This window comes from Microcebus murinus, chromosome 11 (genome assembly GCF_040939455.1).
Source record: "Microcebus murinus isolate Inina chromosome 11, M.murinus_Inina_mat1.0, whole genome shotgun sequence".
Lineage (NCBI taxonomy): Eukaryota > Metazoa > Chordata > Mammalia > Primates > Cheirogaleidae > Microcebus > Microcebus murinus.
The window spans coordinates 52,002,600-52,022,920 of NC_134114.1; the positions used below are offsets into that span (position 1 = coordinate 52,002,600).

Below are 20,321 nucleotides of genomic sequence, written 5' to 3' on the forward strand. Positions count from 1 at the left end.
AAACACATTGTACAGCTGTACAAAAGTATTTTTATGTCCTTTTCTATAAGCTTTTTTCTATTTTTTAATATTTTTTAACTTTTTAAACTCTTTTGTTAAAAACTAAGACAAAGACACGTTAGCATTGGCCTACACAGACTCAAGATCATCAGTATCACTGTCTTCCACCTCCACATTTTGTCCCACTGGAAGATCTTCAAGGGCAATAACATGCATGGAGCTGTTACTTCCTGTGACAACAATGCCTTCTTTTGGAATACCTCCTGAAGGATCTTCCTGAGGCCTGTTTTACAGTTAACTTAAAAAAAAATAAGTAGTAGGAGTACACTTTAACAATTAAAACTATAGAATAGAATGAGCAAAATGGCTGACCAGAGACACCAGCTACCAGAGTGTCTCAGTAAGAAGGAGAAGTTTTAGATGAAAGAGAAAAAATGAACCAACAGACAAATAGAGATTGGGTGTGTATTGGAGGGAAGGGTGCCAGAACCTTCAGGAGACTTCCATAGGAAGAAGTTACAGAGCAGAACAGGAAGGAGTAAGGTATTGGCAGAGATCAACGTCTGTGAAGCTTAGGGTCCAGTGAGAAGGGTAGGTGGATCAGGTTTTTTTTTCTTCCCTAGCATCTTTGACAGTGGTAGTTCCTGAGCTGCTGTAGAGACTTTCTGCCCACACAAGTCCAGAGGCTGCTGCCACCAGTGAGCTGGGAGCTTCTTGTGGACAGGTCACCAGGCTCCCAGCCCCCTGGACTCCTTCCATCTCCACAGACCCATACTGGGACTGCAAGCACCATATTGCTTCTCTACGCACTATGCGTGTTTGTCCTCCCCGGGGGGGCTTCAGATCCTCAGGTTTCATCTTGGTTTCTCCCACACAAACATTTCCCAACTCTGGCCTAGAGTGTAGGGGCCACAGGGATCTGGTGGGTCCCAGGTGATCTGCATGATTACAGTGCCTGGACATTCTGGGTGGGTGGCCTCCCAGAGTGAGAGACAGACAGGACCAGAGTGCTACCTTTCCTCCATTTAGACTGTTTTTCTCCCTTTCCTCTCCCCCACCCATGGTTGCTGAGAGAGACAACTGAGCCGAGGCTTCCACAGAGAGTGGGGCTCAGACCTTTCCTCTTGGGATCCTGCAGCAAACTGAGGGGTGCTTTGACTGTGAGCTCTATGCCCACCCAGCCCACCAGGTGCTGCTTTCCTGGCGATTCCATCAAAGTGGGGTACACTCAAGTTGTAGGGACATTGAACTTGTTTGGGCACATTGTGGCCCACATGGGACCAGCACTCTTCTTACTGGCATGGTTAGGGATTGATCTTCAGGGATCTGGAGACAGGCCTACAAGCCAGATCCTATATTCCCAGGTCTCAATCACATTGATTGGGGGCAAGGAGGAGAGATTTGTGAATTAGCCTCAGGAGGTGAGGGAGCTTGCATGGGCAGATGTGGAGGGGAGAGTGCAGTGTGCGTCCTAGCTGTACCATGCTAGTGGGGCACCCTCTTCAGGCAGGCCACGCTTTCTCAGCTCAGGCCAGGATCCTGGGCAGGGAACTTCCTAGCCCACATCACAGTTGTGGGGGTGCTCGGCTGGTTTGAGCTTCTACTTGCCAGCAAACGCTGGGGTTGGGGAGGAACTGTGGAGCAGAGGAAGGCGGCAGGGAGTGAAGCCTGCTCCAGACTGCCAGATTGTGAATCTCAGTTGGTCCCACCTCCACAAGCAGACTTACTGGTTGGGTGAGACCACTTCAGCCCTTCCCTGGTGGCTTTGCCCAGAAGCTGGCAGCAGACCTTTGAACCCTGCCGAAACAGATAGCTTGCCAGCTTTTGTGGAGCCTGAGGACAAGCTTCCTCAACCCAATCCTTCCTAGCTGCACTCTCCCACACCCTCTCTGCTGTGGCAGAGAATAAGGACTAGGCCTGGAAGTTCCAGGGCCCACTTACCACCTGGGACACTTGAGTGCTTCTCCTGAGCGACCAGAGACAGTCATGAGACCCAAAACAACATTGCAGCTTATTCCTTCTGGCAAGCACCACCTACTGACCGGGAGGTCAGTTTGTAAGCCCTTTACAGTGTTTACTGATTCAGTCGTATAGGGTGTGGTTGAGTCTCACCCACAAGTACCACCTACTGCCTCAGGGATTACACTGAGCATGCCATTACAACTCACACTGTTAAGGAGACCACAAGGCTGGGGAAAGAGAAGGGATTTCAAAGGCCTCCATCCTTCCTCATCAAAGAGAGGCAGGAAATCTGCCCATTCACATACTTCACCACTCCTACGGCCTACAAACAACTAGCAACTGAGAAAACTACCCCTGCAAGAATTTCTATTACCAAGGCATCCATCCAGAGCCTAGATTGTCATCAAAGCACCCGCAAGTAAAGCCAAAGGTTCTTACCCAACATATGCTACAGACACACCTGTATGAGTGAGGCAAGGGGAAGAAACCTTATCTAAACAAAAGAAAATCCCAAAATAAGAGCAACAGATGAGAAGGGAGCAACGAAAGAACTCTGGAAGTATGAAGAATCAGAGTGAAAGGTCACTCCTAAAAGAGAACACCAATTCTTTTTTTTTTTTTTTTTTTGAACACCAATTCTTTATCAATGGAAACCAACCAAAATCAGAATATTGAAATGACAGATAAAGAATTCCAAATATGGGTTATAAGTAAGTTCAATAAAATACAAGAGAAAATGGAAAACCAACACAAAGAAACCATTAAAAAGTTTAGGAAATGAATGAAAAATTCACTAAGGAAATTGATTATTAAAAAAAAAATCAACTAGAACTTCTGGAAATGAAAATTTCATGCATGGAAATAACAAAACACAGTGAAAAGTCTTAAGAATAGACTAGACCAGGCAGAAGAAAGAATCTCAGAGCTTGAAGACAACACCTTTGAATTAAACAAATCAAAGATAAAGAACAGAGAATTAAGAGAAAGGAGCAGTCTATAAGAAATATGGAATTATGTAAGGAAGCCAAACATAAGAATTATGGGCATCACTGAGGGTGAAGAAGAAAACACACAAGTGTTGGAAAACATATTTGGGGGAATAATTGAGGAAAACTTCCCTGGTCTTGCTAGAAATTTTCCAAGTACAAGAAGCTCAGCAAACACCTGGAAGATTCATAGCAAAGAGACAATCACCATGAACACATAGTTATCAGACTAGCCAAAGTTAACACAAAGGAGGAACTCAGAGCCAAAAGGCAAAAACATCAGGTAACTTACAAAGGAAAATCCATCAGGCTAACTTCAGACTTCTCACCTGAGACCTTACAAGCCAGAATGGATTGGGGCCCCATCTTCATTCTTCTTAAATAGAATAATGGGTAGCCTAGAATTTTGTATCCTACAAAACTAAGTTTCTCATATGAGGGAGAAATAAAGACTTCTTCAGACAATCACACACTGGGGGAATTTGTCAAGACCAGACCTGCCCTGCAGGAAGTACTCAGATTTGCATTATACATTGATCAGCATAGTAGAAACCCACTGGTGTAAAATCCTCCAAAAGCTAAAGTTAAGAGCTCATATAAAATAATGGCTCAAGAGGTAAAACAAAGCAGTAAGGTTCTACCCAATGGAATGAACAGAAATGCATCCCACTTATTAATTCTTTGAATAAATGCAAGTGGCTTGATTCCCCACTGAAGAGACATAGGCTGGCTAAATGGATAAAAAAATACAAGCTAACTATATGCTGTCACCAGGAAACACATCTAACCCACAAGGACTCATTCAGACTCAAGGTGAAGAGATAAGATGGAAAAAAATATTCAATGCAAATGGAAATCAAAAACAAGTGTAGCCGTTCTCATATCAGATAACATAGACTTCAAAGCAACAATAGTATAGACAGACAAAAATGGTCATATAATAGTAAAGGGGGCAGTTCATCAAGAAGACAACAATTCTGAACAGTTATGCACCCAACACAGGTGTGTTCATTTCATAACGCAAACCTTACTGGAAGTGGTAAACAGCAACATTGTAATTGCTGGGGACTTCAACCCCCACTGGCAGAATAGTATAGATCCTCCAAGCAGAAAATACATAAGTAAACACTGGACTTAAATGAGACTCTAGAGCAAGTGGCCTAACAGACATTTACAAAACATACTACCCAGAAAACTACTGAAAATACATTCTTCTCATCAGAACATGGAACATTCTTTAAGACTGATCACATCTTAGGCCACAAAACATGTTTACAACAATTCACAGAAATAGAAATTATAGTATGTACCTTCTCAGACCATAGTGGAATAAAATTAGAAATCAACTTGAACAGAAACTCTCTGTTCTACACAAAGTCAAGGAAATTAACCTACTGCTGAATGATTATTGGATCAAGGAGGAAATTAAGGTGGAAATCAAAAGATCCCTTGAACTAAATGACAAAGGGGACACAAGTTATCAAAATCTGTGTGATTCAGTACAAGCAAGCCTAAGGGGGAAAAAAAAGACAGAAAGGTCAGAAATCAAAAATCTAATGAATTACTTCAGGGAATTAGAAATGGAAGATCAAACCAATCCCAAACCCAATAGAAGAAAAGAAATAACTAAGGTCAGAGCAGAACTAAATGAAATTGAAAACAAAAATTAATACATAAGATTAGTGAAACAAAGAGTTGGTTCTTTGAAAAGATAAACAAAATTGAAAAGAGTTGGTTCTTTGAAAAGATAAACAAAATAGACCTCTTGCTAGATTAACCCAAAATAGAAAAGAAAGGACCCAAGTAAGCTCAATCAGTAATGAAAAATGATATACAGCTGATGCCAAAGAAATACAAAATACCATCTGTGAAGGCTGTCTCTATGCATACCTCCATGCATATTATTTCTATGCATATTAAATTGAAAATGTTGAGAAAATGTCCAAATTCCTGGAAATACACAACCTCCCAAGGCTCTTTCAGGAAGAAATGGAACTCCTGAACAGAACCATTTCAAGCAATGAATTGAAGCAGCAAAAAAAAAAAAAAAAAAAAAAATCTTCCAATATAAAACGGTCCTGGGCCAGATAGTTTTACAGTCAAATTTTATCACAGCTACAAAGAAGAATTGCTACCTTTACTGCAGAAATTATTTCATAACATTGAGAAGGAAGAACTCCTCCCCAACTCATTCTACAAAGCCAGTATCACCTTGATGCCAATGCTAGGAAAGGACACGATAAAAAAGGAAAACTATAGACCAATATCCCTTGTGGATATAGATGCAAAAATCCTTAATAAAATTTAGCTGCACATAAAAAAAAAATCCACCACGACCAAGTGGGCTTCATCCTAGGGATGCAAAGATGGTTCAATATAGTCAATCTGTAACTGTGATTCAGCATAAAAACAGAAGCAAAAACAAAGATCATATGATCATCTCAGTAGATGCAGAAAAAGCAGTTGACAAAATTCAGCACCCTTTTATCATAACAACTCTTAACAAAATAGGCACAGAAGGAATATACCTCAAAATTATAAAAGCCATATTGGACAAACCCACAACCAACATCATACTGAATGGGGAAAAGTCAAAGATACCCACTATCACTACTTCCATTCAACATTGAGCTGGAAGTCCTACCCAGAGCAGTCAGGCAAGAGAAGGAAATTAAGAGTATCCAAATGGGGAAAGAGGAGGTCAAATTGTTGCTCTTTGCTGATGATACAATCTTATATCTGCAAAACCCCAAAGATTCTGCCAAGAGGCTCCTGGGCTTGATTGATAAATTCAGCAAAGTCTCAGGCTGCAAAATCAGTGTACACAAATCAGCAGCATTCCTATATACCGACACCAGTCAAGCTGACAACCACATCAGAGGCTCAATACCCTTGATAATAGCTACAAAGAAAATAAAAGACCTAGGAATATATTTAACCAAGGAGGTGAAAGATCTCTACAAAGAGAACTACCAATCACCGAGGAGGGAAATTGCAAATGATATAAATGAATAGAAAAACATATGCTCGGCCAGGCACGGTGGCTCACGCCTGTAATCTTAGCACTCTGGGAGGCCGAGGCAGGCGGATTGCTCGAGGTCAGGAGTTCGAAACCAACCTGAGCAAGAGCGAGACTCTGTCTCTACTGTAAATAGAAAAGAAATTGATTGGCCAACTAATATATAGAGAAAAAGTTAGCCTGGCATGGTGGCGCATGCCTGTAGTCCCAGCTACTCGGGAGGCTGAGGCAGCAGGATTGCTTGAGCACAGGAGTTTGAGGTTGCTGTGAGCTAGGCTGACGCCATGGCACTCACTCTAGCCTGGGCAACAAAGTGAGACTCTGTTTCAAAAAAAAAAAAAAAGAAAACATATGCTCATGGATTGGCAGAGTCAACATTGTTAAAATATCTGTAGTACCCAAAGTGATTTATAGATTCTGTGCAATCCCCATCAAAATACCAGTGTCATTTTTTTGCAGATCTAGAAAAAATAACTATGCTTTGTTTGGAAGTAGAAGAGCCCAAATAGCCAAAGCAACCTTAGGCAAAAGGAACCCATCTAGAGATATCGCTTTACCAGACTTTAAGCTGTACTACAAGGGTATACTAAGCAAAACAGCGTGGTACTGGCACAAAAAGAGAGATAAAGACCAATGGAACAGAACAGACAGCACAGATATAAAACCATCCACACATTGCCATCTAATCTTTGACAAAGTAGACAGCAGTATACACTGGGGAAAAGAATCCCTATTCAATAAATGGTACTGGGAAAATTGGATAGCCACATGTAGAAGACTGAAAAGGATCCGTATCTCTCACCACTCACAAAAATTAATTCAAGATGGATGACAGACTTAAGACATGAAACTGTAAGAATTCTAGAAGAAAATATTGGAAAAATTCTTCAAGGTATCTGCTTCGGCAAAGAATTTATGAAGGAGACCCCAAGGGCAATTTCAGCAACAAAAATGAATGAATAGGACTTGATTAAATTAAAAAGCTTCTGCACCGCCAAGGAAACAATCAACATCAAATAGACAACCTACAAAATGGGAGAAAATATTTAGATGCTGTACATTTGATAAAGGGATAATAACCAGAATCTAAAAAGAACTCAAATCAGCTAGAAAAGAATCAACTCCATTAAAAGGTGGGCAGAAGACATGAACAGAAGCTTTTCAAAAGAAGATACACTAATGGCCAATAAACATATTAAAATGCTCAAGGTCACTAATCATCAGATAAATGCAGATCAAAACCACAAGGAGATACCATCTATCTCCAGTGAGAATGGCTTTTATCAAAAAAGTCCCCAAACAAAAAGTGCTGGTATGGACATGGAGAGAAGGAAACACTTATACATGTTGGTGGGACTGCAAACTAGTGCAACCTCTATGGAAAATAGTATGTAGATTCCTCAAAGAACTAAAAGTAGACCTACCATTTGGTCCAGCAATCCCACTACTGGGTATTTATCCAAAGGAAAAAAAGTTATTTTATCCAAAAGACACTTGTACTAGAATTTGTATTGTAGTACAGTTCACAACTGCAAAGATGTAGAATCAATCCAAGTGCCTATCAATTCATGAGTGGATTAATACAATTTAGTATATGTACCATGGAGTACTAGTCAGCCATAAAAGATAAACTAACACCAATCTGGATGGAACTGGAGACCAATCTCCTAAGTGAATTATCACAAGAATGGATAAACAAACACCACGTGTATTCACTATTAAATTGGAACTAATGGATCAACACTCGTGCACAGATGGAAGTAAAGCTTAATGGAAATCATGCAGGTGGGAGGGGAAGAAGCGGATGGGTGAAATGATGCCTAACGGGTACAGTGTACACTGTCTGGGTGATGGGAACACTTAAAACTTTGACTTGGGCAGTACAAAAGCAATCCATGTAATCAAAACATTTGTACCCTGGTAATATTCTGAAATTAAAAAAAAAAGGCTAAAAGAAAAAAAAATGTAGTATAGTAAATACATATACCAATAACATAGTGGTTTATTACCGTTATTAATTATAATATCTATATATCATTGTATGTGCTATACAGTGCTTTTCTATGACTGGCACTGTGGTGTGCTTACACCAGCATCACCATAAACATGTGAGTAATACACTGCTCTCTGACTGCTCTGATGTTATTAGGCCATAGGAATTTTTCAACTTCATTATACTCTTAGGGGATCACTGTTGTATATGGGGTCCATAGTTGACCAAAGCATCTTTATGTGGTGCATGGCTGTACTTTTTAAAAAACTAATGTAACAATAAATGTGAACATAGTGAATTTGAGATTCCAAGGGGAAAAAGCCTATCTAATTTGTTCAAGAAAGTTTATTTATACTCAAACACTTGAGACTGTATTCATTTTATATTGCTGAATTACTCTGAGTTTAGTAGTCACTAATTTTGAGAAATTGTGATAGTTAGCAGTGTGCCCTCCAGAATCCCCCAGTTTTAAAATTAATATTGTGTCTGAATCGTGATTTGAATTTCTTTGTGGATTCATGCTTTAAGATATTTCTAAGTAATTAAGGATCTGACTTATTCAGTATAGCTATTTTAAAAAGGAATAAAGAGATGTTTCCTTGGAGTTGGGGGTCGTCCATATAAAATCAATGGTTACTTGTCTATGAGAAAATATCTTGTTCGTGTGCTGTAATTTAAGCTGAGGGCCATTTCTTATAATATGAAATTTGAATAGAATTTTCCTCCTACTGAATATTCCTCACTTATTGAGAGTAATTCAGGATCTTGAAATATTGGTAGTGTATTCTCATTGACCTGATCAAAATTAGTCAATGACAAATATTCCGTTTCATCTATGCCACGCCTCATGGATAAAATTGATTTAAGTTTTTGGACTGTTATGGTGTTACTGTAAAAACTGTAATTTTACCATTGTGGATTGTTTTAGAGGTTCAAACCATTTACACAAATGTAGACCTCATGTGGCTTAGTGATTTCTGATCATGTAATTCAGTGCTGAAGAAATGTTGACATTAAATATGGGATTAGGGAATTTAATTTGATAAACTAATCAGAGAAAAATAATAAAGCATTTAGGACCATTCCTTAGAACTGGTTTAATTTGGCAAAAAATAGGTAATTAGATTTGTGCAGTAGAAATGACAAATATATTTTGTTTGAAAATGGGTAGTTCACCATTTCCCAAATTCTGTTTTGAGGAATGTTACTATTCTGAGATAATAGATGTTCATGGAAGAAGAAAAACAAAAAGGTGAGGTCAAAGAAAATGCTGGGCTAAGAAAGTGAAAAGTGCCATTATTTCAATATTTCTAAGAGTTTTTTTTTTTTTTTTTTTTTTTTTTGAGACAGAGTCTCGCTTTCTTGCCCAGGCTAGAGTGAGTGCCGTGGTGTCAGCCTCGCTCACAGCAACCTCAGACTCCTGGGCTCAAGCAATCCTCCTGCCTCAGCCTCCCGAGTAGCTGGGACTACAGGCACGAGCCACCATGCCCGGCTGATTTTATATTATATATATTAGTTGGCCAATTAATTTCTTTCTATTTTTTTATGGTAGAGACGGGGTCTCGCTCAGGCTGGTTTTTGAACTCCTGACCTTGAGCAATCCGCCCGCCTCGGCCTCCCAGAGTGCTAGGATTACAGGCGTGAGCCACCGCGCCCGGCCTTTTTTTTTGAGACAGAGTCTCACTCTGTTGCCCAGGCTAGAGTGCCATGGCGTCAGCTAGCTCACAGCAACCTCAAACTCCTGGGCTCAAATGATCCTCCTGCCTCAGCCTCCTGAGTAGCTGGGACTGCAAGCATGCACCACCATGCCCAGCTAATTTTTTTATATATATATTTTTAGTTGGGCAATTAATTTCTTTCTATTTTTAGTAGAGACGGGGTCTCGCTCTTGCTCAGGCTAGTTTCGAACTCCTGACCTTGAGTGATCCTTCCGCCTCGGCCTCACAGAGTGTTAGGATTACAGGCATGAGCCACTGTGCCCAGCCTCTCGGAGCTTTTGATATGTTTATTGTGAGTCTAGCAGTGATTTTTTTCCTCTGGGAAATAAGTATCAGAGTGACTTGGAAAATTTTTCCAAACAACATTATCTTTTCCCACCTTCATCCCACGAGTAGTACTGGAGGATCTATGTGTTTTGTAGCTTGAAAATGTTCCCCAACTCGTCTGATGCATCGCCACCTTTGGTTGAGAACTGCTAGTATAGAGTATTTCAGGCTTTCCCAAATTTCTTTGATCATAGACTGTGTTTTGGAGATTGTGTTATAACATTTCAAGGATTAGACATTTTTAAAATTTATGGGGTAGATTATGAAGTCTTCAGAAGTAAACTATAGTTTTTGCTGTATCGATAGTTGTTTTTCAGGTTTTTTTTTTTTTTTTTTTTTGAGACAGAGTCTCGCTTTGTTGCCCAGGCTAGAGTGAGCGCCATGGCATCAGCCTAGCTCACAGCAACTCCTGGGCTCAATCTCCTGGCTTCAATCTCCTGGGCTCAAGCAATCCTGCTGCCTCAGCCTCCCAAGTAGCTGGGACTACAGGCATGCACCACCATGCCTGGCTAATTTTTTCTATATATATTAGTTGGCCAATTAATTTCTTTCTATTTATAGTAGAGACGCAGTCTCACTTTTGCTCAGGTTGGTTTCGAACTCCTGAGCTCAAACAATCCGCCCTGCCCGCCTCGGCCTCCCAGAGAACTAGGATTACAGGCCTGAACCACCGGGCCCTGTTTTTCAGTTTTGAAACTCTTCTCCCTTGGCTTTTGTAACACTGTTGTCTTTTGGGTTTCCTTCTGATTTCCTGATCATGATATAGATTTTAACGTATAATATCTTTAAAACCTGGAAAAGTTTATATTTGTCTAAGAAATGGCATACAAGAAATTAATTTTTCTCAATGCTGTATTTTAGTTTATCTACTAGACTCATTTATCCAGAGGCATTATTAAGCATTTTGTAATAATGATAACTTGTTAAATTTGGTTATGCATATTGAGATGATATATTTAAGTTAAATTAAATTTATTTTTTTAGAGGTGGGGGTGTCACTTTGTTGCCCAGGCTGGCCTTGAACTTCTGGGCTCAAGAGATCCTCCAGCCTCAACCTTCCGAGTAGCTGAGATTACAGGCACAATGCCATTGCACCCAGCTTTTATTGAGAGGATTTCTAAAAGCTCTTTGATTCCAGAATATATATATTTGTGTGTACCTATACATACATATTATAAATATGTAACTTTTCATATTTGCTACCCAGAAATTTCAAGATATTGAAGAAACTCATCTCATCCACATAAAGGAAATTATAGGATCCTTGTCAAATGCTATAAAGGAAATTCATTTGCAAATAGGCCAGGTAAGTTTTTTTAGATTATTTTGAATGCATTCATAAAAATTTTATGTTCATTTATGGCTCTTCAAAATATTTTATCACTTTGTCCAAAACTCACAAGTATGATACTAAATTATTCTAGATCAAAAATATGTATTTACATGTATTAAATATAAAATAAACTGGATTTTTGATCATTTGGCCACTAAGAATGATAATTCAAATTAATTTTTTAAATAAACTATACTCAATCTTTTTTGTATTACAGTTCTGAAGTAAACCAATTGTTGAATTATTTTCTTTTTCAAGTTTTATTTACTATTTTAAAATTTTGAGCAGCAACTTAGTAAGTTATAGAACTTGTTCCATAGAAATGGAAATGTTCCAAAAATATAAAAGAGGTTTAATGATGACAATTTGGAGGTAAATTACAATATATTAGGGAAAGATGAAGTCTGTTATTCTTTATTATTAAAAACCTAAGAGTATTTTTAGTGTTCATATAAGGTTTATTTATCATAAGAATTATGTCTCTAAAATACTCAAAGATGGGAACATGGAAGCTGCTTTAATTTCTAAGGCTGTGAGGCCATATATTAAGGGATTAATGTAAGAAGTGATTGGTCCTCACAGATCTGGTAACACTGTAAATTAGGTAAATGAAAGTTCTTGAAGGCCCTTGGGTCAAAAATACATGTTTGATGTAATGAATTTTAACTGCCTTGTAGAAATTTTATCTCAAATACAGTTAGAATATTTGTGGAAAAAGAAAAAAATTATCTTTATTCCATTTTAATAGGTCCATGAAGAATTTATAAATAACATGGCTAACACTACAGTTGAAAGTTTGATACAAAAATTTGCTGAGTCAAAAGGCACTGGGAAGGAAAGACCTGGTAAGATGATAAATTCTGCAAAGACACATTTTTCAAATTTCCCATCCAGTAACAAATATGTTAGCCTTTATTTATTTATTTTTAAGATAGGATTCTCTCTTTGTTGCCCAGGCTGGAGTGCAATAGCACACGATCATAGCTCACTGCAGCCTAGAACTCCTCGGCTCAAGCAATCCTCCTCTCTCAGCCTCTGGAGTAGCTGGGACTATAGTTGCATGCCACCACACCCAGCTAATTAAAAAAAAAATTTTTTTTTTTAAGACACAGGTCTGCTTTTAAATTCATGTATGTAGGGGGTAATTTTAACTTTATATCACATGTCTGAACTGAGTGACATTTCTAAACCATAAAATAAAGCTAAACCTAAAAACAGGGCTTACCTAAAAATCTGTGTAAAATCTCAGGTATTATTTTATTTGTGTTTGATTATATGTTAAGATTTTTGTTTTGGCCTTTAGTTGTTAATACAGTGCTTTTATATTACTTGAAATAGTTATTATAACATTTACTAAATTAATGTATTGCAATTTGTTTAGATTTTTGAAAATAGAATTACCTACAAAAGGGTATTTTAATAAAAGAAAGATTGAGAGAGAATATTGAACCCTACATAAGACCCTTTCTTAAAATTTAGTAACTACTTTATTTGCTCATTCACACATGCATTCAACAAGTACATTTATTGAATGCTAATAGTTTACCAGACACCATTCTGGATATGTGGGGATATAACAATGAACAAATGGATACAGAAATCCTATTTGCTATTTTTATGAAAACATGGTTACAAGAGTCCCAGATTCTTCTTTCAATAAGTATATTATGGCATATTAAATGTAATAAATAGCCCATTCCCCTTCGCTACTCAGCATACTTACATTCTTCCAGATTTCTTTAATCTATTATTAATTATTATACTATGCTCTTATAAAACATTTATTTCACTCCACAGGTAAAAGTAATTCAGCCCAATAAAGAAGTTAAAATATGGTATAGAATAGGAAAATGAACAAGTGCTTTGTAGCGAAGTCTGAGAGCATTTTTTTTTGTCAATACAGTTCATAGAACTAAGGCTCAAAACCTAAATCATACGTATTATAAATATGTAACTTTTCATATTTGCTACCCAGAAATTTCAAGGTAAATCATCTTTAGTTTCATCTTCTTCCCAAATTCCATTAATTTTTAAATCTTACTGATTCAATTATGTTAGTATTTTTCCCTTCGGACCTTCTTTCTCTGCTTTCTCCATCTGCCTGATGAATTTGCAGATTTTTCATATTGACACAGTAGAGATTTCTTCTCCAATCCATTTTACATGTTATAACATACTCATCTTCTGACTATACAATTATGAACTTAAAATTGCACTACTCATAAATCTTTGAATTTTCATTACACACAGATTGAAAGTTAAACTCTGGACTTGGATTCAAAGCCTTTAAGGATCTTGTGTTGACCAGTCTTTACTCTTACTATTCCTAGTAATAATTCCTAAGAATAGGAAATATTTTTATTCTGGTACTTTCACTGCAGCCAATAGAACTGCTTGCTATTTGCCATACATGCCCTTTTTTTCTGTTTAGTCCCTAGTTATCTTTATGTTCTTACTCTAGAAAATGTTATATATCCCACTCCTTTTCTATTCATATCTTCCCATTTATGTGTTGAATGAATGAACTCTTAGAGAGCCAGGTAATGTACTACCTGCTCCATCAAAAGTGCCAGAGAATTTTAACTGTATGTATTTTTTTTTGTATTGTTGCTGTCTACATTTAAATTTTAATAGTTTTGCACTTGCGGAAAACTGTTATGTAAAAAGTTCCATATTTATCTAATTATTTTCTCTATTTGTAAACAGTACATTTTTATTGAATGAATGAACCAGTGAGCTTTTAGTGGTAAGGTTAGGGTGTGAAGAAGGTTGGAATAGATGGATTTGCTGTTAGAAACTTTTTTGTTAAGTTAATACTAAATAATTATATTTCATATTTAATGGGCACTGACTCTGTACCATGTACTATGCCAACCACTTTGCAGGCATACTTTGATCTTAGCAACTCTTTGAAGTAGGTACTATTACTCCCTTTTTACAGATGAGGGAAAATTTGAGAGGTTATATGATTTGCCTAAGCTAGTATGTGGCAGAGCTGGGATTCAGTTCCAGGATATTTGATTCTGAGGCCCATGCTTTGGAAAAATTAGAATAAAACTAAGTATAGCTATATAGAGAGAACGAAGATATTGAGATACGGAAGTACAGAATAGCACAAAACCCTAAAACTCTTTGTAAGGAGATTGTTATAAGTGAATACTAGTTAAGAGAGGTAAACACTTACAGTAACAAGTAGATTTTTTTTTTTTTTAATAGAGGCAAGGTCTCACTCTGTTGCCTGGGCTGGAGTGCACTGGTACCACCATTGCTCACTGTAACCTCAAACTCCTGGACTGCAGCAACCCCTGCCTCAGCCTCCTGAGTAGCTAGATTATAAGCATTTGCCACCATGCCCAGCTAATTTTTCTATGTTTTTGTAGCATTGAGGTCTTGCTATTTTGCCCAGGCTGGTCTCAAACTTTTGGCTTCAGGCAATCTTCCCGCCTCGGCTTCCTAAAGTGCTGGGATTACAGCATGAGCCACTGAGTCTAGCAAGAATTTTTATACAGGTGTTTAGAAGGGTTTCTAGAATGAAAGCAGAGACAAATGGCTGTTTAAAAATGCCTTAGATGGAAAAATGAATAAGATTGGTGGATTGTATCAGTGTTAGTATCTTGGTTGTGACATCATACTGTAGTTTTACAAAATGTGATCATTATGGGAAACCAGTCAAAGTGTTCAAGGGATCTCCCTATATTATTTTTTATAACTATATATAAATCTACAATTATCTCAATAAAAATTTCAAGTAGAAAACTGCCTTGAAACCAGCAGACTTGAGCTAAAATGTGGACCTAAACTGATGAGCCATACCTTTTTCCTCTGAGTTACAAATGATGCATTTTAGCAAAAAGAAAGAATACAAAGAATCAGCTTGAGGTGGATCAGTATTTTTCTTAAAGTATTAATAAACCAGAGAATAAATGTAATATTAAAATATATTCTGAATCAAGCCAATTTTTTCTTGATTGGCATTTTACCTCTTCCCTGATATAACTTTTCCCACTCTACTTGGGCTTCCTGGGCTCTTTCACTGCTTTTTAATTTATATTTCCTAAGACACTGCTCTGTCAAGGGCTTATAACTATGTGGCGTTTGTACTGCTTTTTATTCATGGCAGATACCATTACTAGATCATTGCATTCTTTGTCCAGAGGAGACCTTAGTCTCTCTCATCTCAGTGCTGTAGGCAGTCACTGCCAATATTGAGAGTTGGCACTCAGATTGAAACCTGTCATCTGTGGCTTAGTTCAGTAGAGACTCTTTGCAAATCTCAGAAAGCCAACATAAACAAGCTTAAGCAAAAATTCCATGCATTGACTTTTTTAAGGCTGTAATGGATTCAAGGACCAAATGGATGTCATCAGAACTTCATTTCACTTATTTCTTTAATTTCTGCTTATCTCTGCTTAGCTTCAGTTTCTTTAGTTCCTGCCGTAAACTTTCTCCCCATTGTTGGGAAGGAACACATCAGTGGTCCCAGGCCTATATCAATTCAGTTTAGAAACCTAGTAGAAAAAATTTCTTTTTTCTAGTATTAGCATATTAATTTCAGGGAAGGTTTTGTTTTTGTCACATGCTGGTCTTTAAATAAATCAGTGTGCTTATTTATTTATTTTTGAGACAGAGTCTTGCTCTATTGCCCTGGCTCAAGTGCAGTGGCATCATAATAGCTCACTGTAACCGTAAACTCCTGGGCTCAAGCAATCCTCTTGCCTCATCCTCCCAAGTAGCTGGGATTACAGGCATGTGCCACCGTGACCACCTGATTTTTTAAAAATGTTTTTTAGAGATGGGATCTCACTGTGCTGCTCAGGGTGGTCTCAACTCCTGGCTCAAGTAATCCTTCTGCCTTGTCCTCCCAAAGTGCTAGGATTACAGGCCTGAGCCACCACATGCAGTCTAATATTTTACATATTTATGTGGTACATGTGATATTTTGATACACGCATACACTGTGTAATGATCAAATCAGGGTAATCGTGGTATCTATCACCCCAAGCATTTGTCATTTCTTCATGTTAAGAACTTTCCAATTCTACTCTTTTAGTTATTTTGAAATATACCATTAATTATTGTTAGCTATAGTCACACTACTCTACCGAACATTAGAACTTATACCTTTTGTCTAACTATGTTTATACTCATTGACCAACCTCTCTTCATTCTCCTCCTCCCACACACCCTTATCAGCCTCTGGCATGTGTCATCTATTATTCTGTCTTCTACTTTTATGACATCAACTTTTTTAGTTTACACATATGAGTGAGAACATGTAAAATTTGTCTTCCTACACAGTTTTATTAATTTCCTTCTATTGGTTAGTTATTTAAAATTGCTGTATATCAGAAATTGCGTTTAGACTCACTGCCTAATCAAATTCTGGACTTTTAGATCATGTTTATTTTCTTGTCTTTTAGTATAGTATAGTAGTTTGTGATCTGTTCTTTACCAGCACTGAGATCTTTAAGCCTCAGTGCCCTCATCTGTAAAATGGGGATAATATTAGTACCTGCCTCATGGGGCTGTTGTGAGGTTTACATGAGGTAATGTAACATTTATTAAGTATTTAATAAATATTTTCAAAAAAGAATACATTCCTGATGAATAGGTAACTACTACTGTATTCTGTTTCTTTATAAATTTAATTTTACTGGCCTCAAGATACACTAAGACATGTAGAAAATACCTGTAGCTATGTGGTAGGAGGTAAGAGGGAGGTGAAGAACTGTGCTGATACGGGCTTTCTGAGAGTCACTAAACCCTGAATTAGGTGTCTATTTCAGAATGACTGTCGACTTTGTGTATGTACATGACTGGCTTTCAAAAAAGTCCTAAAACCAACTTTAAAAAAAGAGGGGCTATGAGGAGAGTGGAAGGGATAAATATTTCTTGTCTGATTGAGTTGACTAGTTACAGGCCACGATGAGTAGTTACAGGTCTTTCATATATATTTGTTCAGTTTATGGGCATGTGAACAAATGAATGTAGAGGCCCATTGCAATGATAAGAATTTTGTGTTTGTCAGAAAAATAACATACACAAAATTTTGCATGTGATTGTATGGAATTTGTGGACTTAAGGGATTTTGCTTTATATTACTAATTTCTGTTAACATTTATTTCTCCTGTTTTGTAAGAGCCCCCTCTGGTGGATGAGTTCATTCTTAAAATAATTTTAGTTCTATGAGATACAGATTTTAAAGCAAAAACAAAAGACCTAGTTTTTTTTAAATTTGTATATCTAAAAGTTAACTTCTCTGGGGCTGAAAAATGATACTAATTTAATTTTTAGTCAGTTATCTTTTGAAAGATATATCCTGTTACTTTGTTTCCAGTTCTTCTGTGTAAGTCAAACACTTTGATAGCATTAAAAAAATTTCCCCTACTCACTGTGAAATACTGTTACGTAAGTGCTACTGTTATGTTACCACCTGCTAATCGATGGGACCACTAGAGCTCTGAAATATCGTCATACTATTTATTATATGCAGTGACGTTTTTGTGATTACTTTGTAAATGTAGTAATTCCTTTTTTCTCTGGAATTTTAGTCACTATAAGTGTATGCTTTGAATATCAAAGCACTTGTGGTCTGAAATTTCAGGTCATTTTATATTCCAGTGACATTGTCTTTGTAGTCCTAACCATTCTCATGTATTTTAGTTGCTAAAAGAGATTAAAATACATATGTTCCTATTTTGTAGTCATTGTGCTAATTTTACTGTGTGCTATTTATAATTCATAAAAGTTCAGCAAATTTCATTTATAAGGAAAAAAAGAAAATAAAAATTTGGTAGGTCAGTATATAATCTATTTAAAAGGTTTTGTTGAAAAGCTTATCTGTACTTTCTTTTTTTTTTTATTTTTTTTTTTTTTAAGGTACATTTCAGAAGTGAATTTATCTGTACTTTCATTATATTAATACGTTTATAGATACAAACCTTTAAAATTTTTTTTTTTTTTTTGAGACAGAGTCTGTCTTTGTTGCCTAGGCTAGAGTGAGTGCCATGGCGTCAGCCTAGCTCACAGCAACCTCAAACTCCTGGGCTCAAGCGATCCTTCTGTCTCAGCCTCCCAAGTAGCTGGGACTACAGGCACACGCCACCATGCCCGGCTAATTTTTTCTATATATATTAGTTGGCCAATTAGTTTCTTTCTATTTATAGTAGAGACAGGGTCTCGCTCTTGCTCAGGCTGGTTTCGAACTCCCGACCTCGAGCAATCCACCCGCCTCGGCCTCCCAGAGAGCTAGGATTACAGGCGTGAGCCACCGCGCCCGGCCCAAACCTTTAAAATTAAAGATACAAATGGGAGAAGTCTGAGAAATGTGGACATAAAGAAACAATTGGACACAACAAAAAAGGGAAAAATGAGATTCAAGTGGTCAGACTACCTAAATGACATTAATGTATTAGTTTGGATATTTGGAATACTTAGAATACTACATTGGATATATTATTGTAAATTACAGAGTAAAGCAAAGCATTTTTAAAAAATGTAATCTAGTTATCTTTCCGGACCCCAGATTTGGAATAATGGCAAACCTTTAAATACAGCCTCCTAGCCATACTCCCACCCAAATGTTTTTGCTTTTTTTGAAATCAAAGAAATAAAAACCCTTGTGTAGAAAGCAAAATTAAAAATACATAAGCAGGCCGGGCGCGGTGGCTCACGCCTGTAATCCTAGCACTCTGGGAGGCCGAGGCGGGCGGATTGCTCGAGGTTTGGAGTTCGAAACCATCCTGAGCGAGACCCCGTCTCTACTAAAAATAGAAAGAAATTAATTGACCAACTAAAAATATATATACAAAAAATTAGCCGGGCATGGTGGTGCATGCCTGTAGTCCCAGCTACTCGGGAGGCTGAGGCAGGAGGATCGCTTGAGCCCAGGAGTTTGAGGTTGCTGTGAGCTAGGCTGATGCCACGGCACTCACTCTAGCCAGGGCAACAAAAGTGAGACTCTGTCTCAAAAACAAAAACAAAAAAAACATAAGCAGAGGCAAATACCCACTAACCATATCAGTTATGCTGTGATGATTTGGTTTTTCTGTTAGCTAGCAAGCGGGGAATGGCCAAAAAAAGAAGAAAAATATAGTGAATAATGATTAGGGAAAGAGGATAATATATGTACATTAGTACAGATGGGAGAGTAAAAACGGAGAGCCTACAAAGAAAATAACATTGAGTAGTTCCACTCTGTGAGGCAGTATGCTACTTCACTTATGGAACTCTGCCCTGTGGGGTTTATAGAGTATGCTGTTAAAAACATCCACTTATACCTCCTTATTTGACATGCCACCTGATAATTGATTATCTTTTACATCTTGTAGAGCAGGAGTTGGCAAACGCATGGCCATTGCGCCAAATTTTAACTCTGCCTACTTTTGTGAAACTTACAAGCAAAGAATGGGTTTTACCTTTTTAAATGGTTGAGGGGAAAATCAAAGAAGAGTAGTATTTTCTGACACAGGAAAATTATATGAAATTCAGATTTCAAAGTCTATAAATAAATTTTGTTTGAACACAGTCACACTTGTTTATATATTTTTTAAATTGTCTATGGCTGCTTTCACACTATAACAGCAGAGTTGAAAAGTTATGACAGATCGTGTGACCCACAGAGTCTGAAATATTTACTATCTGACCCTTAAGAGAAAAACTCTAGCCACCTCTGTGGTAGAGAATACATTTCTTGTATGGCATACTAGCATACAGTATGTCATGATACATTAGAATTATGTAGCTCTTGACAATACGTAAGCTTTTTACAAAAAGCAGATTCTGCTGTTTTGGGTTCAAAAATCATTTAATCTGATATCCTACAGCAACTACATCTGCATTTATATCACAGCACAGTAATTGATCCTCATAATAATAATCCTAAATTGTGAAGTAAACATTAAATTATTTTGAGCAGACTTTGTTCAGCAAACTTCGTTCACTGATTTGAGTTACCCATTAAAAATGTTAATAAATGCATAAA

The 20,321-nt window shown here is 37.4% G+C and overlaps 1 protein-coding gene across 1 annotated transcript in view; it reads left to right on the forward strand.

Annotated features, from left to right (window-relative positions):
• The window catches only part of FCHO2 (FCH and mu domain containing endocytic adaptor 2), a 127,033-nt gene that overhangs the window by 43,080 nt on the left and 63,632 nt on the right, over positions 1-20,321 (forward strand). Inside the window, 2 exon segments of the mRNA XM_012783348.3 lie at positions 11,213-11,311; positions 12,087-12,183. Of these exon segments, the coding sequence (XP_012638802.3) occupies positions 11,213-11,311; positions 12,087-12,183 (196 nt within the window).